Here is a 27,248-nt window from a genome sequence, read left to right on the forward strand (position 1 = left end):
TAGAGGACCCAAAATCTTACCAAGAACATTTCTTTTGAACACTCACAGTGCTGCATCTCATGAGAAGCATCATGAGAAGATGCTTCTCTCATGTGGGTACAGTAATTTGTCTTATTAGGAATATACTATAATTGTTAGCAGCATTTTGACTTTGATCGATCTATCATTTATAATATGTGTATGTCGATGTTTTATCTTCAATACACTTTAATTTTGCATCTACATACATAAATATATCTTGAAAGATTACCATAATATATTTTAAAAAATATAATTATTTTTATAAATCATAAACTATCGATTGCCAAATAAATCTGAAAGCCTTGCTAGTGATCTTTAATCTCCACCAAAATGAATATAATTGAACCCGAAAGTAATCTGTTGATATAGGGAAAAAACTATTTTATATACTATGACTATATTACAATACTACAATGTGTATAAAAGTATGTTTGTAATTGATCGAATGCAATAAGATACATTTTCTTTAATTATTCGAAATTGCGTACTTTATTAGAGACAATATTCAGAAAATCATTTCATTTACCTCTTTACTTTCTAAAAAAATACATTTATGTGTATAAATATTCAACCTATTTAGATAAGCTAAGGTGTATACATATGTATATATGTATATATATATATGAATATGCTAATGTGTATTTATATTGATGCATATTGTTTCCAATTAAAGATGATACCAAAAAGTTGCACTAATTCGAAAGTATTTTGTGTTAGGCTATGAACACGTGTTCGGAAGTACTTGAACTCTTGAAGCTACAAGACTTTTAAATATAAAATTTTATTGTTTCTTAACAGTTTAAATCAATGGTTCAATTGGAAAATATTTTAATATAAACAAAAAATGTAAAAACATTGAAGTATTTTTAAACATAAACAAATTAAACGTGGATATACCGATCGCTTCCTTACCAATTAATAAAACAGAAATTGCTTAACTTGACTCTTTTCTGATTTCTTTATATAAATCTTTTGGTGTATCTTTTCCATACCTTCCTTTATTTTTAAATATATGTATAAATACAGTATATAATTAAATGTTTGTTGTGTACGAAAATGTAATTATATTTACATTAAAAGGTATTTAAATTCCGCTCTTCCTTTTTATTTTTTATTTGTTATTTTTTAATTTTTCTTCTCTTTGTAATATTGATGCGCATATGTAAATGAATCTAAACATTGATTTTATTTGTTTATCTCATTTAGTTTATAATTTTGTGACCTGATATTGTTGTCTTTATTGTATTTGTTGATATGTCTTTTCAAACAAAAGATACACACCTACACATACATATCGCGAAAAAAGCGTTTCCGTAATAATATAAGTATAGTAGGATTATATATACAATAAGATATAATGAGTGAAATATATTTATTATAAAAAAGCAAGGCTATCCATTTTGTGGTTTCATAAGTAAATATAAATAAAATTCACTTGCGATTAAGATTTCGATCAAATTTTTATTTTAATATATTGGACCTTGTTATCAGCTATAATTTATAACATTATTTAAATAGTTTTTGCGGGATATCTAACTTGGCAATATGCACAAATGGTATTCTCAAGTCAAATTATGTTCGGCCATACCTTGACGGATATCCATTTTTAAAGCGACGAGAAATTAGGAATAGAAATTAATGGGGTTCTAGCTCCCAACGGAGCGGAGCATTGCGAACACGATTGATCCTTCGTGCTGCTGACGAGAACTTAAATATTGTCCACATAAACACAATACTATTTTGCATATCTCCACAATAAAAGGTTCAGTAGCGACAAAACTTAAAATTAAACACCCAGAAAATTTGTCGAATAAAAAAGCTAAAGAAGGATGTTTTGTGCGGTTTGTAATACAATCTTGTTGAATATTTGCCACATCATTATCATTACCATAGTTTCAAGCAAAAACTATAGTAGTCAACTATAGTATTTTGTATTATATTTTCGATGTTTTCAAAAAAGTACGCGCTTATCAAATCGCAAAATTAAATCCTACACAGTGGGATAGATTCTTGTGAATGTAATAGGTTTTCGCCAATTATTTATAGACTTTTACTGTCCCAAATGTTACAATTTAATTTGCTGACATATTCACCAAAAGAGAAATAAATTTCAAAGCAAAAAATCGTTATCAGTAGTCGTAATTTTTTCTTTTAGAGTAGCAAAAAAATACTCGTAACTTACGAAAGAAAACATCTGAAGCAACAACAATGCTCTTAAAATCTTCAGAGTAAAACCTATACTCGCAAAAATTTGTTAGTCTTAAGTTTTAATGCAGCTAAATTCAAAAATTAATCAATTGTGAGTGTTCACTGGAAAAATGTTATAAAATTCCAGTCCTCCATTAAAATTATATAAGCATTTCTTTTATATATTTCTTATATATATATTCAAATACATAAATAAATAAATTAATTTAAATACGTAAGATAAGAATGTTAAGCATTGCCTTTGTAATATTCATTATGTTTTCTTTTTTTAAAATTAATTAAATTTTAGTATTTACAATTTTTATATATCATACTGTAGATACACAATATAACAAAAAACATGTCAAAAATAATCATTTAACATATTTTAAAAGTGTTGCCAATTCGTTTCAACCAGATTTAATGCTGTTTTTTCACAACTCTGAAAGAAAAAATTATAACTATTATAACTACATTTTTTTATAAATCAATAACTTAAATCTGGTAAACTTCAAACATTTAACTAAGAAGATTTAATATTGAAGGATTATTCATTTTCAATACGGAATAACTTGTTTAAGCATACGATGTAAGTTAATGTCAATGGTATATAGCTGGTAAATAAATCTTTAAGAAATACATACATTTAAAATCCTAAAAATACAAAAAACAAAATACTAAAATACTATTCTTTTCATTTATTAAGTACACATGCAAACAATTACAGCGGAAGCATTTCTGGTCCTAAAAATTTGGTAAAGAATTAATTAAATCTATATAAACTATGGGAATCCAACATCACCAATTATAAATGTCTGTAATTAAATTGGTGTAACTCAAAAAATTATTGTAAAGTGAATATAAAAGACAGTTGATTTTGGAAAATATTTTATTTCATTATTACTATAAATCTAAGTTTAGAAGGATAATTTATAATACATTATTCTTTTTATAGCTTAGTTCTCGAGAAATCGTTCATGCCCGGGAAATTGGAATCGCGCCAAATTTATACTAACGTTAAGTGAAACATTTTGTAATTGTTTAAGATAATTACTTAATACAATAAAAATATAAGCATTCTACGTCTGAATAAATCCAATATTTATAATTACATATTTATTGAATATAAAATTTTATTTAAACATCTTGCATTAACCTAATATAATATTTGTTTCAAATTCTTAATATAGTAAGTAAGTTTTGAGATACAAAAGTAACGCATATTTCTATATAATATACTTTAATTATTTAAAGCTGCAACTATAATATTGCAATATCAAAACTGATGTCTAAGCTGAAAGTCTGTGGTACTATATCAGAAGCTGAAACCGAAGCGTGTTTACAAGCTGCCGTTAAGATAATGAGGTATTATTTTATGGATGAATTGTGTGTGCTTGCAGTTCCAGTTCTCTTACCAATATTTATATAAATACAATTCTAAATAAATATATTGCTTTATTATTTAATTTTTTGTGTTTTAATAATTATAGATTCTGGAAAGTATTAAAATTGTAATTTTTCTTGTAAAGAGGGGTTTAATATTTTTACTATATTATTGCTCCTATTACCAAAAATTTAACTAGATAATTAATTTAATTATTAACTTAAGAGTTTACAGTTCCCGTGAATTAAATTATAACTATTTTTTCATTATTTAAGCTTTCCATACATCATACAAACATTTTTTTATGATTGATTCAGATTGTTTATACGTACAGTCATGAATTGATGGGTATGTATTTTTGGTTCAATATCAGCTTTCTCTTCAGCTTCAGTTTCAGTTTCGCTACAAATACGACGGGTTTATGTATGGCAATGCCATCTTCATATAATTTGCTCCTACTATTCGATATTTAAAGAGTGGAGTATATTAAATACATACATTGAATTTTTAAAATTGTTTTTATGATTAGAACCAATTATTCTTGCTCAGGAATTAGTTCAGACGCCCAAACATCTTGTGGCCATCCTGTGCGTCCTTTGTTCGGTCGATAAATGTTCTGAAATGAATAAAATATAATTGTTTTTGTGTGTTTTATTTTATTAAACTTTTTTATAACTGATTATTCTAATAACAAAATTTTATTTAAATAATTTTGAAAATTTTTATTAAAATATATATTATATTGTCACCAATATTTCGACTATAGTCTGTAGTCAGCTTCAAATTACCCTGAATTAAAAAAATTATAAATCAAACTTTTATATATATGATAATTTACTATTGCTGTTAAAATTTGCCAATAGGATCTTGAAGTCTTATAATATTAGACCATGTTAACCATGATGAATGAGAATGAATGTTAAAATTTAGACTGAAGGAATTAACTCTGTTGGAACGGATTCAACATATCAGCTGTAATTAAAATTGTAATCTATAATGGCACAACTGTACATAATATGTAAGTCTGTAATTTATTCAGACATCAGGAACTAATGGGTTTATTTGTGAAAATTTATTGTTTTGTTAAACGTGATTATAACTATTTCACTGAAGAATAGTTTTTGATGTTCTTTTTTGTTTTAGAAATTATAATCTCTCTAAACAAACTTTTTTTCGTAATATCCTTGTAATGATCTTCTCAGAATATTTAAGAATGATTTACATATGTTAATAGTGAAGCCACATCAGCAAATCTCTCTGAAGAAACTTTTTTTCTCCTTATCCTTGTAATGATCTTCTCAGAATATTTAGAAATGATTAACAAGTGTTAATAGTGAAGCCACATCATCAAATGATAAATCCACGCTAAAAATTCAAAAATTTTCCACTGCAATAATCTAAATCTGTAGGCTAACCCATTTACTTGGAAGAAATCTCTGATAAACTGAAAGAAATTTCAAGATAATAAGATAATTTTTTTTTATACATATGCTTTTTCAACTTATACAGACATATTATAACCATAAACCATATAGTCCAAAGTGAAAATTCGTTTTCCATTCATACTCATATGTATATACTGTTTGTGAAAGAAAGAGCCAGGGTTCTCTGAAACATTACCTAAAATGAGCAATATCTTGTTGCTCAAGTTCTTTTCCTTCAAATATATTATAATTATGGGCAAAAGTTATTTTTGAACCAGTATTCAAAAAGATCTTAGTCATCCAGTCTTTCTGATTCTTGAATTTTCTAAATGATAAACTTACAGTAGTTAAATCTTAAAATCTCCTGCAGCATTTAGATGAAGAATCTATATACAATACAAGACAATACTATATATTAAGAAAAAATACAGATTTTTCAGATTTTGAAATTAAAATTATTTCAAGCATTCGCTTCCAATAGATTTCTCTTTCGTTTTAAAATTACGGTTGGATTTATCGTATAAGCGGCGATCGTACACCGAGGTATGGATGTATGGATATAGTATATCTTTATAGCAAATCATCCCACATTTCGGACGGATTTATTCCTTATTATTATTTTCAAGTTTTAGCAAACTTAAATCCATTAATACTGATATATCTTTATAACATTTTGACTTGAGTTAATGTTTATCGCTTGTGCTTGCTTTCATGGTCGAATTTGATTAACCCAAAAAACCAATGGGATAATGAGCTGATTGACCGATAAAATGTTTCAGCATACATAGGTTTCGTAAATTAATACGATGGATTCAATACTTTAATACGATGCCTACTTCTGCTCTGTATTGTTCTTGTTTATATTTTCGTATGCTTCGAAATACTTAAAAATAGTGATGTATATTATTTAGGGGGAGTGTAATGCAAAATTCGTGATAAGTGCATATCCACTACGCGTTCCATGTACATAATAACTTAATAGCCTATCTCTTTGTTTTTTGTTCGGCTGTATGTCTATGTAGTAACACTTGAAACCATAAAATCCCAAACATAAAACATCATAATTACATTGGGCAATTATGCACAACAACAACGTTCCTAATAAATCTACACTTGCAGCATTCGTATATCTTTTTCTTTATCGGTGGTTATAAATGGAATAAACTGGGTGGTGGTTATTTCTGTATTGGTTTTATTGTTAGAGACGCTTATGAAGTTAATAAAACGAATGGCTTTATCAGTAAATGCTTTTATACTAATAGAAAAATTTAAAAAAAAAACAAACACTAAGCAACCAAAACAATTATCATTATTCCAAAAAAATTATACTCAAAGTGCATAATTTTTAAAATTTATGTTGGTTTTTCTAAGTACGTTTTCTACAAATTTGTTGTATCATCTATAAATTTATTATTATTTCAATTAAATCGGTTAATATATCAACTAAAAATGTACCAATTACTATAAAATTGACTTTCTTGAAGTTTAAACTACATTTTCATTTCTGTGAAGGTTAAAAAACAAAATTATAATAGAATTAAACACATTTGAATTTTTTTTTAGATAAACCATCAATCTATCTCAATATATACTGCGGAGCAGGAACAGGGATCTTCGTACCATCTGAAAACATGAATTATTCACCTAGGCTAACTAATGACGCCACGGTTTTTCAGACTGAAATCGTAACAATTAGAGAAGACTGTCGGCAAATTGCAAGTCACATCGAGAACAGATGTAGTGTTGTCATTTACATTGAGAGCCAGGCAGTAATCAAAACCCTTGAATCTTTCATAACAAACTCAAAGTTAGTAAAGGAAAGAAGCAAACGACAAGCTCATCTGGGTTCCTGGACATAGAAACATCGAAGGGAACGAGAATGCTGACAGTTTAGACCGCTCTGGTAATTCCCTGGATTGTCCCTGGCGGTACCGGTTTACATTACCCTAGAGACCATTAAGAGAAGTGCGTTCTTCTACTTTCTGCAATTTGCCAAAAACAGATAGAAAGCACATAAGTCATGTGCAACTTCCAAGGTTAACATGGACCACCTATAATAAAGTTAGATCTTCGAAACTCATCAAAAGAGACCGCACTCCTCATAATCCTCACTGCAGAAATTGTGGAAATTCGCAGGAAAAAGAAACCATAACACATTTTCTCTGTGAATGTCCGACTTTGGCATCCAGAAGATATAGGTTGTTAGGAAGATACTTCATTGATAGTTTATCAGAATGTTTATCAGTGAAGACGAAAGACATTAAGTTATCTTACTTCGGCGAAATGGATTTAGTCTTTATTCTTCTATACTTGGGTTTTTGTGAAGAATGTGGTAGCAAAACGGCGAAAAATCGCTAATTAAGGTACATTAAAGTTATCTAATAGCGTGTCACTGCAACTAACCAACCAACCAAACAATCAATCACTTACTCCACCTTAACAGTAGTACCCTAGTGAAAATTATGGTAATCCATGACCCATTATATTTTGTGATAATGTTTTTATTATTTTCATGACAGAAAACGATATCGTCACCAAAATCATATGAAAATAATTCACTGCCTTAATACCTTAATAAAAACATTTATCGATCATATTCTTTCACACCATAATATATATTTGGCTGCTTTCAACGACAATTTACTATCGATACATAAAGCCAAGATTTTTAATTCGTACCATTCATTTAATTGAATAACTTCAATTTAAAAAAAAAATCGATAAATAAATATGGTTATTCTAAAATATTGTGCCTACTTTAAAGTAGGATCTATCCGCTAATCCGTTTTTAAATACGCCATTGGAACCGATTTACATAAGAGTTTGTTGAAAAGAGTTTGGGAATCTATAGAAGACCGGTTAAGTGAAAATAGATTTAAAAGATCTAACAAATAATATGTTTACCTACTAATATAATATAATGATTTCATTAATTAGTTTCTGCCGACCAAACTAATTTGGTTGTGATATAATATGATTTCGTTCTAATATAAACACAGCAAGTAAAATTGTTAATAAAAACTTTCATAGTAATAGTAACAAAACTCCAGAAAAATATGCGAACAAAAAAGTCAAGTACGGCTTTGGATCAGTTGGTTAAGGTGCGCTGATTCTGAGCTTCACATTTGGCAGGACCCGAGTTCGATTCCTGGTACTTGCAGTCTCAAAAAATAATTATTTACGAATAATTAAATACAAGAATTATTTCCAAGACCACTGATGATGGGTATTTGGCAATACTCGAAACAGCTGTATGGTCAGCCAAAAATTCAATTAATTAAAATAATATAAAAAATAAATTTTTGTTGTTGTATTTCACTACTGTTCGAAAAAACCTCGCTGTGATATAATTGAATCAATGAGGGAATGGGTTATCAGAAAATTCGTTTGCGACTAACCTTCATTAGATTACTATTTAAGACTACTAACCTTTAAAACCAGAAATTTTTTATTAAATACCTTGGAGATGTGCGGCATGTAACACCATGGATGTAGTCAAAGAGTGGTATTTGCTACTGCTTCAAATATTGAAATTATCCAAAGATCTCAGTCAAAAATACTGAGAACAATTGCTGGCACCAGTTTCTACCGAGATCTACGAATTCCCTTAGTTAAAGCTAATTTTGACAATATAAGAAAAAAAATACAATGAAAGGCTGACAGTACATGTTAACCCCTTAGCAAGGAATATCGCACTTCTATCCACTACTTCCCGCTTAAAAAGAACCTAAAAAGAGTCCAACCATTAATTAAAATTCAATAGCTTCAGGTAAAAACCACACTCTTCTTTTTAGTAATCGGATGAAGTTTAACTACTTTCTTAATAAACAACCTAACATTCACTCCAATAAATTTTAACCCATTGATCTAAGTGAGGTTCGTGACATAAGGTTTACTTATTTTATTTTATTTTATACAATATATAGTTAAAAATATAGAGCCCTGAAATTATTTGGAAAAACTGACAGGCTTCCCAACACCGCGTTATCAAATCTCAGAATGATTACAGGCTTCTCGGGGAGGTATGCAGATCTGAGGTCAATTATTGCTTAGTCTGATGAAGTGATAAACAATAATCCAGTCAAGGCATAAAGAGGGGTTTTGAAAATACCTCGAGTTAAGAAAGAGTAAAAGTACTCCAGTACACTGGCTCAAATAGCTTCAACATAATATAGTTAAAAATTAGAATATTATGTAATTAGTGATAAGATGTTAAAACTTAATGTAAGTCCCATTGTAAGAGAAGATACAATACATAAATGTATAAGTATTAAAATAAATTGCATTTGAAATCAGATTCTCGACTAAATAACCTTTTTCTTTTTTTGGTTATCTGTTTTTTCTAATGAAATTTTTTTATATGATGGAATGATTTTTGAAATGATGCAGATTAACATCTGCAATGTTCTTACGGCAGGTCAACATTTTATTTAAGTAAATGCGTAGAAGACTATCAAAGAACTTTCTGTTGAAAGTAAAATGATTAATAATACTGATGCTGGCCCAACTTCTACCACTATTAAGTAATATGCTACCAATAGTAAGTAAACACTTCTAATTAATACAAAAATGTGACCCATAACTGAACACTATATTGAACATCGTAGCGCCGTTAATGGTGATGGAGCGTGCACACGTTTTAAAAACCTGCGAAATAAGCAATGAGCCAGAGGCGCCAGCTCAAACCTGGCGTAGAACCATTGACGCTGAACTTAAAGCGGTAAATTACGCCTGAAATGAAATTTGTCATGATGCTGCCAATAGAGTAAGATTTAGATCTCTTATAGAGGCTCTATACTTCATGGGACGAAAAGAACAACATTAAGTAAGTAAGTAATATTAAACACATGACTGCTTGCTTCTTTTGTAATTGTATCTGTATCTATAGCATTTAAGTCCTTCCTATGTTTTCATCAGAATTACTTTTTTATCAAAGCAGCACTTCCTATTATATATAAAAATAATAAAGATGCTAATGTCAGTTATCTGATTGCATTATTATTTAGCTGATACTAAATTTTGTTCATATTCCAGCTAGCTAGTTGCTCATTGTCTACTAAAATTTACTGTTTTTGAACTGGAACTGGAGTGATCCGACACTATAGTCTGTTTCTTACTGGACAATGAAGTTAACCGTGTGCGTTATCATCTAAATTATTCGTTTTATAGAACGTGTTACTGAGAGGAGCAATATATTAAAAATTTCTTGAAATCAGGGCGATTTTTTTTTTGACTTAGTGGAATCAGGAAATGGCTTAATCTTAAACTTAAGTTACGATCGCCCTATTTTTGAATTAATTTTTACTAAAAGCATTTATTATGATATTTGAATTGATACATTCGATTACCCCTGAAAGGCTCTTACTGTTTTTTAATTGATAGAAGTACTACATAGTAGTTTTTTTATACCTACAGTTTTTTATTTTCACTCAAAAATGGTTTTAAGTGTCGTTATTTATTCTTTTTTCATGAGGATTGCCTCTATATATTGGAACGATATTAAATATTTTTATATTACGTGAATTTTTAAACAAAATGTGATTAAAGCTGTGTTCTATTAATAAATTGAAGAAGTAATAAGTAAAAAGAAATTATTCAATTGATCAGCAATCAGTTAATAAAGTTCTGTAATATCTACTATTATATATATTTATTTACTAAAAAAAAGGTCTTCTTCTTCTTATTTGGAACTACAGTTCAGTGTGTACCTCACGATTTACCCCCATCTGCCTGATCTTCTGCTACTCTCTATACTCTCATGTACTCATCCCATCTTGTTCTTGGTCTATCTCTGTGCCTGGTTGTCAACAGTTTTGCGTTGCATATGCTGTTCGGCTTTCACTCCGGTCCCATTCTTCCCACATAAGCAGCCAATTGTAGTCTTTGCGACTTAATGTATCTCACTATATTTTCATTTCTTAGTAGTTCTTTATTTTCATTATTTGTTCGTCTTTGAAAATTTTCTGCAAGTTCCTTATAATAAAATCAAAAAATCGAAGAAGAACCCCATTTTTTCATTACTCACTTGAACAGCCATTATTAATGAATGTATTATTCTATCTAACAAAGTAAGGTGTATTTTTTTTATTTTTATATTTATTTAAATTTGGATTTAGTATTATTTTAGTACAAAGGGATAACACGTAATATCAAATCAATATTCAATAAATACAATTTTTCCAATGGGTAAATTAAGAAACATATATAACAATTTTCAAATAAGATCATAATATTTAGCAAGTCTGTTGGGAGTAAGCGTTTGATTGTTCTGGTGTGAGCTGATTTTTTCATCCGTAATATCTAGAGTTCCGTGTTTTCATGTGTAAGTAGTCGAGTTTTGGGCTTTGCACTAGACGCCTCTATTACCTCGGTTATTAGCTCAACGCCAAAGTCTTTATGAATTTCGTTGTTTGATATATATCAATCAGCATTGACAATGGTCCTTAATATTTTTGATTGTTGCATTTGAATAGTTTGAGTGTTAGATTTTGAGGTAGTACCCCAAAACTCGATGCCATATTAAATTAGTAGCATAATTACCATTTTATATACCAATATCCAATATAGTTGGCCAAACTTTTGTTTCAATTCATTTCTTTTTTGACAAAGCAAGATATAAAAAAAAATTTTACTAGGTTTGTAGAATAGTAAAATATTTACGTGAAATATTTTGCTTTTTAATCCAGGCGACAATTTCTCTGATAGCTTTAACACAAGTAAATTCAAAAGAATTCTGAATTGTGACAATAACAAGATTATACATTGCTCAAACTTCTCAAGATGTAACAGATTATGAATATCTAAATATGATAGGTTCTTTGTGATTTTGCTAGATATGCTTAATTATTCAATCATATACTTGCAGACGGAGAAAATCGAAAGCATATCTAAAAGAAATCCATTTATACTAGAAGTATTTTATTTGACAGCTGGTCTAAAACGTTGTAATGTTATCATATAGATTTTTTTTCAGTTTAGTGGTGCTCTGTTTTGGATAGTGTCCACCTTTTGGAAAAAATATGCTTTTATACTGTATTTGCTAATTGTTATCTTATTTTTAATATCCATTTAGTATGTACAATATATTTAGTTTGCATCACTATTTATATGATTGTATAGTGATACTGACATTGTCCTTGGACAGCCTTGAAACAATATCCTCAAAAACAATTTGGGTAACTGAGTTTATAAAATTTATATGTGTATTGTATATAAATTCAAGAAACCTTTTTTTATAAAATGGTGCGACCTCACATACTAAATTCATTAAATCAATATTAAATCTTTATCTCATCATTTTATTTTCTTGTTCATATGACATTGGATAAGTTTTAATTTACGTACCCAAAGCAAGCAAGCTCTGTGAATAGTTATCCATAAAGAGTTTTTTGAATTACAAAACTGGAAAGATATATCATTTCTTTGTTACTATACACTGCTTATCTAATAAAATTAAACATAAAATAAAAACATGCACTTTACGGAACATTACCCTTCAAGTTGTACACAACACTACTCCACCCCTTCTTCCCACAGCGTTAATAATTATACGTGAATAGAAAATTGCCCGGTTGTGACACTTCACCCAATTACACGAATTACGCACAACACACAATCGAATTGCGGTTTCGAATAGACTTGTTCGAATACATGGTAAAAGAACAACAGAACGAGGCAATAAAAACAAGTGCGATACAATTTACTTAAGTGATTCTTAATGGGATTTGTGCGCAAGGCACTTTGTTTGCCTCAAGTTTTTATGAACTTCAGATTATAATTTGATCTGTTTAATGTCAAAAATAACCTTTTGTTCTTTTGTATCTAAATTATATTTGGTTGAATGTTTGCACATACATATGTATATATACATACGTATGCTTTTTTCAATGAGAAAAAAATTTCTGCAGAAGTGCAAGTTTGTTTATAAATTATTACATTTCGAAATATTTAAGCATTTATATTTCCTACTTACACTTGTTAATAGTATATATGTTAATACATATTTGCATATCTGCAAATATATACATTAACATTGTTAATAGAACTTTATGCAGATATATACAGATTTAGGCGATTGAAGTGTTATCTATTCAAGCGACCATATCTTTTTTGTGTGAAATTATTTTTTATTGAATCAAATCACAAAAATTTGGAAAATAATCAAAATTTCAAAATCCATTCTCGATGTGACCACTTTTTGCCTTGACTATGACCGTCAAACGGTTAAAAATTGAACTGCATGCTTCATGAATGTGATCTTCTGGTATTTAAGAATTTGCAACTGGCAAATTCGAAAGCCACACAACGAAATAAAGCGTGGAACATGATTTTTTAACCATTCTTGGCTCACACGAGCTTTAAGAGACGGTGTCGAGTGTTGTTGGAACGTCCATAGTCTACGACCGAAATGTTTAAGTGCCCACGGCTCTAAAGCAATTCCCAAATCATTTTTCCAAAGACAAGTCGCATTGATTTTGACGCCAGGCTTGATGAAAACGATTGGAAAGCGTTTATCGTTGCACTGTGTGCCATTTTAATATCTTTACTGACTCAGAAAATATCTATGATTGGCCAACTTCTATTTTGGCAAACTGTGCGGAGGTCACAGTTGCTCATACCATTACTTGAGATGGAAAATTTCTTCAAGTGGCCATTCGCAGCTCAAATTTGAGGCATTGAGCGACAGAAGTCTCTATATGTTTTACGTGATTTTCTGCTATCAAGGCTCAACATCACAGTGCTCTTAACGCACGTATTAAATTAAGCGTCAATCAACCCCCCATTGGAATAGCCTGCTTTATTCCGCCGGTACCAATGAATACCAATTATAACTTCCACCTTGGTAAGATGCGAGGCCTACCTACTGACCTCTGCTACAATTTGGGCTGCAGCACCCGGTTTGAAACGCACACCACGGCGAATGAATGACAAGCAAAACATTCTTCCCGCGTAAGTTTGGGTATTAACCACAGCCACTTCGAAGCCAACACCAATGGTCAGTACAGCCGAAACTGTCGGGCCACTGACCCCCGAGGTACCAGATAGCATCTCATCTCTGGTCAGATGTCGCAAGTTGCCGCCCACAATTCACTACCATTTGCACTTTTTGCATAAGTGCCAGACTGGCACTGGGGGACAGTGGCGTCGCTAGGCGTCAGCGATGTCGGCGACCACCGACGGCCTCACGCCCATAGGGGCCTCGCAAAAAGTTACCGACTGTGGATTCTAAGCACATAATAAATATTTTGAACAATTTGGTTTGATGATGGCATTAACCATATTCGAAATATTTCCGAATGTTTATATAGTAACCAGTTTCATGTTCACAGTTCCAGTCAGTATAGTTTCGACGGAAAGAAGCTTCTCATAGTTAAAATTGATTAAGACGTACTAGAAAAGTATGATGATCCAAGAGAGACTATCTCCATTGGAAATTCTATAAACTGAAGTAAAAATAGCAGATGGCGCAAATTATAATATAATTTAAAAAAAAATTGAGTGAAGCTAAAAGTTGGAAAATTCATTTATTATAATTTGTGTTTATGTTAATTTGATTTGCAATAAAACTATCAATCATGCTTTGTCATATTAGTGAATGTAACTTATTTACTTTTACAACTGGATTATAAAAGGGGCCTCGCAATTCTAATGTCGCCGACGTCCAGAGTTGGTCTAGCTCCGCCACTGCTGGGGTATATTAGTCGCCTCTTACGACAGGCCATCCTAACCGCGGGAGTACTCTTTTCCCCTCTCCGCAGGGAAGCATTGAACGACAGTGCGTTCAATTAAGTAAACACGATCATTATGAACTGCTTGATGGGGAAATTTTTCTCATCAGAGAAAACAATGTTGGAAATTCGCCACAACTGATTTGCTATTTCGAGTCTAACTTTTTGTTGCTTTAGTGAAAGATCTTGTGCCTTTTGGAGCTTGTAAGCCTTTACCTTGAGTTCATTTTGGAATATGCGTCTGAAGCTTTGCTGTGATATATTCAGTTTCTTGACCATTTGACATGGCTTTCGTTTAACTCAAACCTTCACTTTTCGAACCATTTCAGGTGATATCAGTTTTTTTTTGTCCACCACCATAGGGTTTGGCGATGCTACCTATTATAACTATTTATGGTACGATTCATAAACATTTTATTAACTTTGAGGTATTTGAGCTCACGAACAATAGCTGGTTGTGATTGTGATTTTCCAGCCAAATATAACGCAATCACTCTATTACTTTTGCATTCCATTTCGAAAAACTTTTATTTTATAAAAACTGCTAATCTAAATCTAATCTATGCTTGTGGTAGCTTGTAAACAATATAAATAACTGCTATTCGTATGAATTTCACGCAGTTGGCAATACCAGTTGGACAGATATACCTGTGTGTAGTTGGTAACACTTCAATCGCCTAACCCTGTATATATATTTATATTATTCCCGAAAATGGTATTTTGATTTTGTACATTTTATGTTAGTCTGATTAACCAGACTACACTTACTCATATCAATGTTGAAATTAAAACAAGTAATGGTTCTCTGGAGTATTTATCAAAAAGAAGAAACATCCAGTAAGAACATTTAGTGAATTTCGATCTTTAAATGTTTAAAAAGATAGTGTCTTAGATATAATTACCTTTATATCATTTTTTAAATATGCTCTTTTTTCATTGGAATTTTTTCGGTGCAATGGCTTAAGATCTGCTCGAAATCCAGTTTTAGGATCCTGATCACCATCCAAAACTTCAACTAAATATTTTATGTATAATATAGCAAGTTTTAGAGTTTTTATCTGAAATGAAAAAAAATAAAATTATTGAAAATATTTTATATTCCTTAATTGTATGTAATATATTTTATAAATAATGTTAATTTGTAATATAAGATTTCTATAAGATTATAGTAAAAGGGTAGCCTATGTCTATAAGTGGATAATCTCACTTCATCTTAATAGATGGAGAGAGTTCAGCACTTGTAGACAGACCAAACTCATGTTACCTAAACCGTGGGCCAGAGAAGCGATAAAAGTGCTTAGCTATTCGCGGAGCACCCTACGCTGGCTGGCCTCACTAATTACTGGACATGGCAACTTCAAGTATCACCTCAAAAAGATAACTCTTGCTGAGGAAGACACTTGCAGACTATGTCTAGAAGAAAAGGAGATAACGGTGCATATATTGTGCCAATGTCCAGCACTGGCAAGTAGGAAGAAGACTGTTTTGGGACTTGGCAGGAAACCTCAAGCTAAATGAGATGCTTGCATTAACAAAAGATGTAGTTATGCGAACGGAAGCCACTCCTTAGAGAGACTTAGAGTTCTAACTGATAAGAGAAACAATCATCAAGCGCTCATTTATTTTGCAAATGTTTAGCTATGAATACCCCGAAGAGCTATCAAGAATTTATATCTAAATTCTCATTAAATTAATAGAAAAAAATAAATTAGTTAAAATAATGGAGATAGATTTCAAATTTGTCACAGACTCGCGCTCTAAATCTAACGTGATCTATGCTTTTATTGTTGACATATTAGGGTTTTTATTGATCCCGATCCTAGGTTATTAAATAATTTAGTTCATTTTAATGAGATCTAGATTGAAATTCTGGGAAAGTATTTAAGAAAACAAATCAGTCTAAAAATTAAAATCTATCATCCATTGCGTTAACTTTTAATACTGGCATATGATACAGAATGGTAACAAACCACAATATGAATAACATATATATATTATTGATCGGTACCAATAATACAATTATGTGCAATATAATTTAGATTTGACAAAAGTTGGTTTGATTGAACTAGTTTTCACAAGTAAGTGTAAATGTAAACAGTTAACATATGTGGATTATTTTGCACTATATTTCGTCTAATAAACTCATATTTATTGGGTTTCACTCAAAAATGAAATTTTTGAATATATTTATTGTCATAGAAAAAAGATAATTAAGATACTATAATTCGAGGTTGTAAATAAGAGAAGAGAATATGATATAAGCAGAAAGAAATGAAAATGTTTACTAAATAAACTTAGACCTACCTTAGATAATTTAGTATCGGATGGTACATTCGGTATCTTCTCACGTAAACAAGAAAATGCATTATTGATGCTTTGTGTTCTTCGTCTTTCCTTTTTATTTGCTGTGTTGCGCTTTTTTATAACCCGAACAGCAGGCATGGGAATAGTTTTAACTGGTGCATGTGTAAACAAGCCATCATGGAAATGTTTTTCCACATCTATTTTGTTTAAAAACAAAGAAGTGTATAAATATTTATGAATTTATTTTGCTAATTTTTTTATAGTTCTCAATTGAGTTAAATGTTTACTTAATCAGAAGTAAATCATTTCATTTGAAAGGTCACAGCAGTATTGCACCTCTTCCACATCGCAAATATAAATATAGTTCAGCGTTGTAATAATATGTACATTATTAAGAAAATATGAATAAGTATATAAATTTTATAAAAATCGTTTGTTAATTTATTGGTTTTGAATAACAGAAAATTAATAGAAAATGGCTTCTTTACAAGTACACGCTGCACCAAAAATGCAAGATTTATAGCATCTTTAGTTAGGTTAGGTTAGGTTAGAGTGGCGGCTTTGTGTACCAAAAAAGCCCACTTGAGCTCAAATAATGGCCCGTTGTGCTACCACAGGAAGAGCGTTGGTTCATACATGGACAAGGTGTATACGTCCAATGCCGAAAACAGGCATTGACTTCCCTATTAAGGTGAAGGAAAATCAATCCGAGAATTCTATGAATCTGACCAGGTTAGAAAAGGGGCCTCCAAGATTTTTGGTCTTCTCCTAGCTAAATATGGGTACTGACACATAAGATGGACCACAGTTTCCTCCCCGTCTTCAGGGTCACAACCGCAACAAAGGTTATTCTGAGGAATATCTAGTCTCATAGCATACCTCTCTATTAAGCAGTGACCTGTCAGCATCGATACCGTAGTGCTGAGCAGATTCTGTTTCAGTTGGAGTAGCTGACTCAAATTAGACCAGATCGACCTAGAAATCTGACAACTGGGCTTATTAGCCCAATGTTGCTTGGCAATGTTTAGATATTTTTGTTTAATTGCCAGCTTAGGTGTTGCAAATAAAACGTCAATATCTGATAAGTGGATATCAGATATAAGGCAGGGAGAAGAGCCCCTGCCTTAGCAAGCTTATCTACCCTATAGTTGCCCGCGATATCGCTATGACCAGGAACACAGATGAATTGCACGTTAACGCACCTAGCTATGTCATTGAGAGAAGCATGGCAATTTTGAGTGATAATTGATGTGACTGAGGTGTTTATCAGTGATTTAATGGCAGTTTGGCTATCCGAGAAGATTGAATAATTTACATCGGAAGTTCGATTTCCAAGGACAGCATAATGAATTACAGCATAATAGATTACCATTACTTCTGCCTGGAAAACGCTACAGTAATTTGGCAGGTGAAACAAGAAACTAAGACCTAATCTTTCCGGGAAAAAGCCACAGCTGACTCATTCGTCTATTTTGGAGCCGTCTGTGTAAATGTCTATCATGTTGGGAGAAACTACTCTTTCAAGGATCCAGTCTTTCATACTAGGTATAAGAGATTTACACCCCTTGATTTGGGTCTGGGTAAGAACACATGTAGTGAATTGAAAAGGGTGCTCTTAGATCCTGGTTCAGTATGATTGCGTGCCCTATATCAATTCTTGACCAGCAGGAGAGAGCATTGAGTCTGTTTGCTACTATTTTAGTTTGCTGTTTTACAAGAAGCCGCGATGACAGTCAGTGACATCGCAGAGTGAAGATAGCCTTCGTAACAAAGGCAACATTTTTCACCGAGCGTATATTTTAAAATAAAATGTCTGATCTTAGCATATACGTTACAAATGTATTCAAATTTTTTCACAATTTTGTTTTTACTCCATTCAGATGAATGATTCTAACGACTTCTCTAACTAGTCTTCTCATACTACATAAAATGTACACACTATAGAAAGATCATACTATAGAATTATCAGACCACAAAGTCAATAATCCTTTATTTAGTTTCGTAACGTTAATAATAATGCTCGTGTGCAGTTCATTCAGCTATTTGGAAAAGTTCATCAACTTTTGCATTATAACTTCGACTACATTTAGTTGACTTAATGTAAAAGTTATTATTATTCTGAAAAGGGGTAGTACACTGTGACCTAAACGATCTATTAAGCTCCTTAGTTAGAATAGAGTATTTCTCCAAGTCAAATTTCTTTAATGAAATACAGTATAGAGCCCATCTTTGCTAGTCTTGAACCCTTATAATCTATGAAATACCCTCCTAGGTGTTTCTTCCGCTTGTGCATTAGTGCCGGGTACTCCCCAAGCACATGGTACGCAGTTTCTCCCTCTTCTCTACAGTATCTGCAGTCTGAGTTGGATTGAATACCTAACTTTATTAGGTGATTATTTAACCTACAGTGACCGGTCAATAATCCCGTAATCATTGATTATTCTATTCAACCTTTAAAGATTGATAGCCTTTCCCAATAGAGTCCTCTTTCTTTTTCCTCTTTGTCGTTTATAAGAATGGATAGAGTTCCTTTGCCTAGACCACAAAAAGATCCTAGACTAATATAAAAGTTTTTTTGATTTGAATAATATTATAAAATATAATTCAATTAAGTGGAAAAAATTCTCGTTTAGTTTTTATACTAAATAGAGGACCCTCAATTTATAAATGTATATTCAATTAAGAAATAATAGATTATTTCAATCCCTATGAAATGTGTTTCATTGGATGTTTAATTAGATCGGAAAGCGCTATCTACTCATCAATATTAAAACTAAAACCTTAATGGAATTTTGTATAGTTTTATTTTTCATAAGCAGATATCTCAAACCTCAGTTCCATATACCAACTCATCTTTTATTTGTATTCCGTATAAAGAGGACTTCTTAGTGTTGTTTGCAATAGTGGAAAAAATTTAATATCGTGAAATATCAAATCTATGCGTATATAAAGAAATGAAAATTTATACAAAAATAGTAAATAGGGGAATCTGCTACTTGCAAAACAATGACTTATAACCCACTTACAACAGTTACTTAAAAATGATAGTACAAGCTCTGAAGACGATCCACGTAAAGACTATCAAAAATGAAACAATGAAATGTTATCTAACAGAAATAACAGCTGACAGAAAAGGTGACTTCTTTCTTTAGAAATGTACAAAAATATCAGCATTTTAAAAATATCTATATCTTCAGAGTATGAGACTTACACCATTCCGCAAATAATCATAAGCGACTTAAAATAAAAAATTAAACAACTTACAAGCAATAAAGCGACAGTCTTTAATTACATCAATCAAAGCAGAAGTACAATAACAGCTTGCTGTCCTATATCTATTCAAATTGGATAAATTATTTCATTCATACATCCATCTTCAAAATATTCCAATCATGTGGAAAGTTGCTGATATGATAGCTAAACTAGAAGAAGTCGGAGACATTGTTTCTTCATACCGACAAATCTCCCTTCTGTTGCCAATATTAAAACTGTAGACAAAACTAATTTTTTACTCTCATAACCAGATCCCTTCTTAACAATTTGGATTTTGTTACAAACATTCTACCACAGATCAAATGCATAGACTCACAACAGAAATAGAAATAATAATTATTGGACGTTGTTTTAGTAAGAAGGCAAGAAGGTCTCATCAGCAAAAAAAATTGGTTAATAATTTTGAAAGTAGTATAAAGAAGTATTTAGTGTAATATCCAAAAAATCACTACACAGATCGAATCCATATATTCGAGAATCATTTTAATAAATGTATTAGAATGAACGATTTCAAGTACATCCATAGAAAGTTGTTCAGTAACGTCAATCGGATGATCATAGTGGACAGGCAATGGTTCGTTTCTGAAGAATTTGTTATCAAATTCCTCTTTAATATGTTGATGGTTGCACTTAAGGTTATTACATGTAGCACCATCCAGTTGAAACCTTTAAGACCTTTATGACCATCTTGACGAACATTTACAAGCAACTAATCATTTAATATAGCATATATATTTTCTTCGTTATTGAAGAAGTGTAATCTGAAGGTTCTATCAGTTCATAAATGAGTTTGTGTCGACAACTGACAAGGTAGTGAAACAAAAGTGAAATTCATCGCTAGACGAATTTGAAAAAATATTGACTCCAAACAGTTTAAATACTCATTTACTAGTTACGAAGTAAACAAAGCGGCTTAATTCTCAAAACTACTGAATATTTTAAGAAGATGGAATAGATAATTGTACAAATACATCTATGTATGTAATGGAAAGAATATGTCTTTGAATTTGTAATTAAATTGAGTTCTCTACAGCTTCTCATCAACAAAGTCAATAGTACACATCTTCATCTTCATTTTCATTAGTGCTTTCATTAGTTTCATTAGAGAAATACAAGTACTACTTCTCGATGTGGATACAATTTTTTATAAATCTTAAAAATATTAACTTACCTTCTATTTCAGATGAAGATCCTGGACAGTAACTGGGTGATCGATAAAAGTGACTTGTTACAAGATTATTATTTAAACATGCTCCATTTATTTGACAACAGTCTTGATTATTGTTTTCAGTGCAATAGGATGTACTCCAAGTATCTGAAAAAAAAGAGTCGAGGGTTTAAAAAGAATTAATAAAATTATTTATTTATTTACTCTAAAAATAAAGTTTTGTTTTTTGTAATTTTATTATTTTATAATCTAAGAGAAATTTGAATTATTTCATCCAACTTGATAGGAGAATAAATTTTAAAAATTGTTGTGTATATTAAACTTTTCCAATTCTTTTTATCTCCTCTAAACGTGATATATTTAACAAATCCTCCTTCAATATTCAGGTGCCTATTTGCAGAACGGTTTATCTTGGCTTCAAAATAGATTCCATTAGTTAAAGAATCCTTTTGAAATCTGCGAGCAGAATGTCGTCGCTGCAGGCTAGTTTTGGGGACTGATGTAGATTAAGAAGCAATTTAAAATGCAATTTTATCAACGTAATGATCAATTTGTGATATAGGACCTTATCTAAATGGTCATGTAGCATTCGAAAATACGAAAATACTAAAATCTTATCAGGAGATATTTGCTTTTTTAGTGAATTTTGGTGGTTACATCTTTTCAGGTGATTATTAATTTAACTCTAAAGTTTAGTAACAGATTCCTGTTTCTATATTATATAAAGTAAATATACTAATATAACTAATAAAGTAAATATATATTACCTGAATAAGGCCATTTTGCATTACTTTGAAACGCTCTTAAATATTAATGTGTTACTGCTTTTAATCCTTCAAACATTGTACCCACTTTACCAGTTTTGAGAATGCTCTAATGCATTCCAAATAACATCTAAGAGTGCAATAGAAATGTAAATGTGGACATAACACTGCCTAGACTAATGTCCAGTATTGGGGGTTCCATAACGAAATTCTGTACGTACTGTATCTAGTGGGTTACAGGAAGTTTTTGCAAGACAGATTTAAAATCATAAAAAGTTCCTTCAAGAGTGCCTTCGAGAGTGTGCCGCATTAATAGTAAGTTCACTCTCGGACACTACAATTGCAACATAGTGTCTAGTACTTATAATCGTTGGAGTTTTGGTGCAAAACTCACCACTCCACTTCTATTAATTCCTTATATGATGAACATCCAAGTGAACTGCAGTGTCATAAGTTTAATGTAGCATTTAAGTCTATAAACTAACATTAGAAGCAAATATTAACGATGAAGCTAGTTAATACGGCAAATAGACAGTGGCATATTCAGAGAGATAGACAATAAGTATGAGATTAATAATAAAATCTAAAGATAACAAAAACTTTACAATTCTGCTATATCCTTATCTTTATATTTAAGTTCTATTACTGACTTGGAATTTCAATAATAAAACGTTATCAACTTTTAAAAGAATCAATATAAGTATAAGTTATAATTTTTAAGCATAGAGTGCTCTTGAAAATAACATAATGCGTATATTACTTCTTCAGATATTTTTGAATATATCTCTAAGCAAAACTGCAAAATTCTTTAACTTTAATTATATACTTAAATAATTTAGAAAACTGTAAAAAACTTTCATAAAATATTGTCTAATATATTCTCAGCTTGACACAATCCTGGCTACAGTACTCCAAGTAAAAAACCTTATTTCTTGAGAGGTACTTTAACTCGTACCACTACGAGGAAGTAAATAGACTGCATAAAGATGAACTATAACGAATTTTCATTTTCTTTAAAATACTGGTCGCTTAAAGTCACTTTAGCAGAATGTATTCACTAAAGGCTAGTTTTGAGCCTTCAACCTAAATTGAGACTAATTGTTGGTTTAAAATACAATATATAAAATATTATTAGATGTGAGCAATAACAAATGGAACCACTTCAAAAAAAAAAAACTAAGAATCAGAGGCAAAAGATGAATACGGATATATAGGGATATTCAATTCATGATTGTGACTGTACTGTGTCAATAACATATATTGGATAGAACTATCATCTAGTACTTGGCTGTCCAAAGCACGTCCCACGGGTCTCATGCGGCCCGCGGCTATTCTTTGTACGACCCGTGGCATGTTTCTAATCTCACAATTAGGCAAATTTTTCTTTGTTATTAATTGATATATAGATTTTTTTATTTTAATAGTATCCCAAATAAATTAATTAAAATGACAAAGACTTAAATATATATTTGTTTGTACAACTGGTTCAAAAGTCATCAATAAGATATTTTTTGTATGGCAACAACTAATACTAATGATGTAGCTATTGATAAAATCGTGAAAAATAAATTAATCGCCATATTTTTATTTTTCTCCGGCATTTATTTCTGCGGCCCTCCAACCTATTCTGTGATTTGAATTGACTCGCGATCTTATTTGGTCTGGACAACCCTGATCTAATGTATCACTTGATTAAGGTTTGCCTTTTTATAATATGGATCGGATTATAACCGCTGACTGTTGAATGACCATTACATCCATTAAAAGTCAGAGAATTGTGTGATATTTAGTAAGACGATGTGACAGGAATCTTTTTTTGCTAATGTGAACACAAGCCGTCAATTTTGAACGCTACGTTCTAATTGCTAAGATCATATGAATACAAAATTCTATTCTTTTTGCATGAAATTGTAGATATAGTTGTGGAAGGTACATAGTTTCAACAGAACAATGTCAAAAACAATACGACAACTATGGAACAACTACTGTTTTGGAAAAATCATTCGATTTCAAAGTATGATCTCTTTTAGTGTAGTCCTAACTACATATTCTCAAAACTTCTATGCATTTTGAAAGATCTTGACGAATATCCGTTAAGTTATGGGCGAGCTCTTGCCAGCTATGTGACAACAAGCTTACTAAGCCTTCAAATAATCATATATATTTCGAATGCCATTTCGAAGCTTTCAACACTATTCTCAGCATACATAAATGTTTACGGATTTTGACTGTAACAAGGTTACAATCTAAGTTCTTGTTGACTTCTCGGATAGGAAGTACATAAAAGATGCTGAAGACATGTCTTACATGTATCGCAATATGATCGATTTCGTGTCTTGTTTTTTGGTTAGGGAATAGCCATGTTGCCTTATATATATAGAAATGCTGGAATGTGGTGCTATAAATCACTATGTTTCCAGTTGCATCAAAATCAATAAGCCTCATTATCAGAAGTTTTTGCATGAATGCTAAAATTTTCGACAGTAGAATCTAAGATACCTTCCTCAGTCATCTTTGCATTAAAGTTTTCTACAACAATAACAGCTTGAACAAGAATATAAACTCTTTCACCATCATGACATCATTGTTGTCAACAATGATGTCATGATAGTGAAAGAGTTTATATTCTTGTTCAAGCTGTTATTAGATGTCTACTTGATATCGTCATTCTTATCTTCCTTCATATACACGTATTAGGCTAATGACAAAAAATGTTATTTTAATACAGATTTTAACAAGTCTTAATTTCGTCTTATAACTATAACTAATTTTTGTTTTGTTGCGAGCTGTTTTTTGCTATAGTAGATGACATAATAAGCTATTTGTGAAGCTATTTGTTACCCCGCAGAAGGGCTCTAGACCAATGAAAGGAGTACATGTACCCTTCTTTGCTAGGGAGTCTGACAGGATGCATATTTTGGTACCTCGGTGCCCCTTCGTATTCATTCTCTTGCACATAGCTCTAAGGCATGGACCTCTGCCTGAAAAATGGAAGCAGTTTTTCAAAATTGCCATTGCTTTGCGGAATTTCGGTCCTATAACTCCTGCTCCCGTACTACTATCTTCCATTTTGGCCCATCAGTATACCATAATTGAGAACCCTGTTTTAAGTTGTCTATGTCTATGTGTTTGCGAAACTCTTATGATTAAAATAGGTAAGGTCATATCTCAAATTTGACAAAGTGTAGACACTTGTTTGAATAATTAACGTAACAGATGTTTTCAGAGATCATTCATGATGGATATTGGGTGGTATTCAAAAAGCGGTCTATGGCCAAGCGAAATTTAATTCGTTAAAAGTTAAATTTTTTAGATTCAAAAATTTTTTAACTAAAACCTTGTTTTCTATTCGAATGCACATTTCCTGTAATGGGACATAAATATTTTAATAGGTAAGTCATGTTAAATATTGTATTCAAAAATTACACTCATATCGGTTTTAAATAAATTAGATCTTCACTAAATTGTATGATAAACCAATATATTTAAATCGTAACATACTAATCAAACAAATTTGTTTTCCAATACATAATTTTATGTAAATTTCTTGATAAAGCCTAGTAGTACCATCAATTTTTCGTGCGAAATTAATATTAGTACTAGGTTTAAAAGTAAAATTAATATTACTACTTGTTTTGAAGAACACTTTACAACTGGTACAATATATTCTTGGGTCCGACTAATCATTACAATTGCATTTACACTTATCAAAGCTTATTAGTATATTTTTGTATAGATTTTGTATAAAAAATCGTGCTTATTTTTTGCACATTGATCGGATTAATTGCAATGGTATAAAGTAACTGTAAAAACAAATTAATTAGACTAAGAGGGAAAATTTTAAGGGTACTTAACAATTTGATTAAACGGTTATATATGAAAATATTATAACAGATTATGAAATAATTGTCTCTTTGATATTGCCTCCTCATTTCATGCTCAAAAATATCTCAGTATAAAATGAATGGCTTGAAGACACTAAATTTTAGAGTATGAGGTAGGTAGCTCTTCATTGGCTTATTTCCACTTATATAGATGCAATCTTAACCGATAAAACCACCAAATAAGCGAGAGTGAACGAGTATAGCAGTTTATTATAGCCCGTGAACATTTAACAGAAGTCTTTGAAATGGTCTCCAAAATTAGTGAATTATATATATTATATTCACTCAAAACAGGATATGTTTAAAGAATTAATACGAGTAATTTTGTAAGCTTGCACTATAAGACTATACTGATAGCAGATAAAAGTGTAAATGTTGAGCAATTAAAAATGAACAATATTAATTAATTTTCTATATATCACCATTTAATTATTTTTGATAGAGACAATTATAGAGATGCTCGAAAAATTAGTTATATAAATACACCTACGATCCATTGAAGGCATGTCCATAAGTCGCATGCTATTGTAGTAACTGGTTTCACTGTTATAAAACGGCGCTGAGTCCGAGCACATTTGCGCTTCGTATCGCGACATTTTTAATAATTTTTGTGTTTAATATATATTATTCGTTTAATAAACTTTAATTTCAACAAATTTTTTTATTATATATACTTCAATCATATATAAACATGTATATTAATTGTCGTAACTTTTGCTATTTTTTTATAAACAAAACGAAACCGATTCAGACATATTTTGAGAGTACAAAACACTTTCAATCATAGTCAACGATAAACTGAATTCTTTAAAATCAAATTTTCACTAAACAATAGAGAGCATCCCACATTTTCCCAAAAAGCATTCCATTTTTAAAACACACAATTCAGAAATACACATCTTATTGTTCTGACCAATCCCGTGCAATTGATGTCAAAATGCTGCTTTTTGATTGGTTAATGACCGACACAAGGGAGAAATGACACAAATGTTAGTTATTTGCTTAGTTATATTGAGGGAACAAAATCGAACAGAATTGGCTGCTTCATAAATTTGATTAAGCTTTCTACATTGTATCTGTATTTATATGTGAATCACATTATAACGTTAAA

The 27,248-nt window shown here is 30.8% G+C and overlaps 1 protein-coding gene across 1 annotated transcript; it reads right to left on the reverse strand.

Moving 5' to 3' along the window:
- Positions 1 to 3,870: 3,870 nt before the first annotated feature.
- Positions 3,871 to 26,750, reverse strand: LOC119690072 (heart- and neural crest derivatives-expressed protein 2). Its single transcript, XM_038105061.1, has 5 exons — positions 26,628 to 26,750; positions 21,493 to 21,636; positions 17,049 to 17,245; positions 15,647 to 15,802; positions 3,871 to 4,208 (listed from the first exon to the last, which is right to left on the reverse strand). Exons 1-5 carry the CDS (start codon positions 26,731 to 26,733, stop codon positions 4,128 to 4,130), a joined length of 684 nt encoding a protein of 227 aa, XP_037960989.1. The 5' UTR covers positions 26,734 to 26,750; the 3' UTR covers positions 3,871 to 4,127.
- Positions 26,751 to 27,248: the final 498 nt, after the last annotated feature.

This window comes from Teleopsis dalmanni, chromosome X (genome assembly GCF_002237135.1).
Source record: "Teleopsis dalmanni isolate 2A chromosome X, ASM223713v2, whole genome shotgun sequence".
NCBI lineage: Eukaryota > Metazoa > Arthropoda > Insecta > Diptera > Diopsidae > Teleopsis > Teleopsis dalmanni.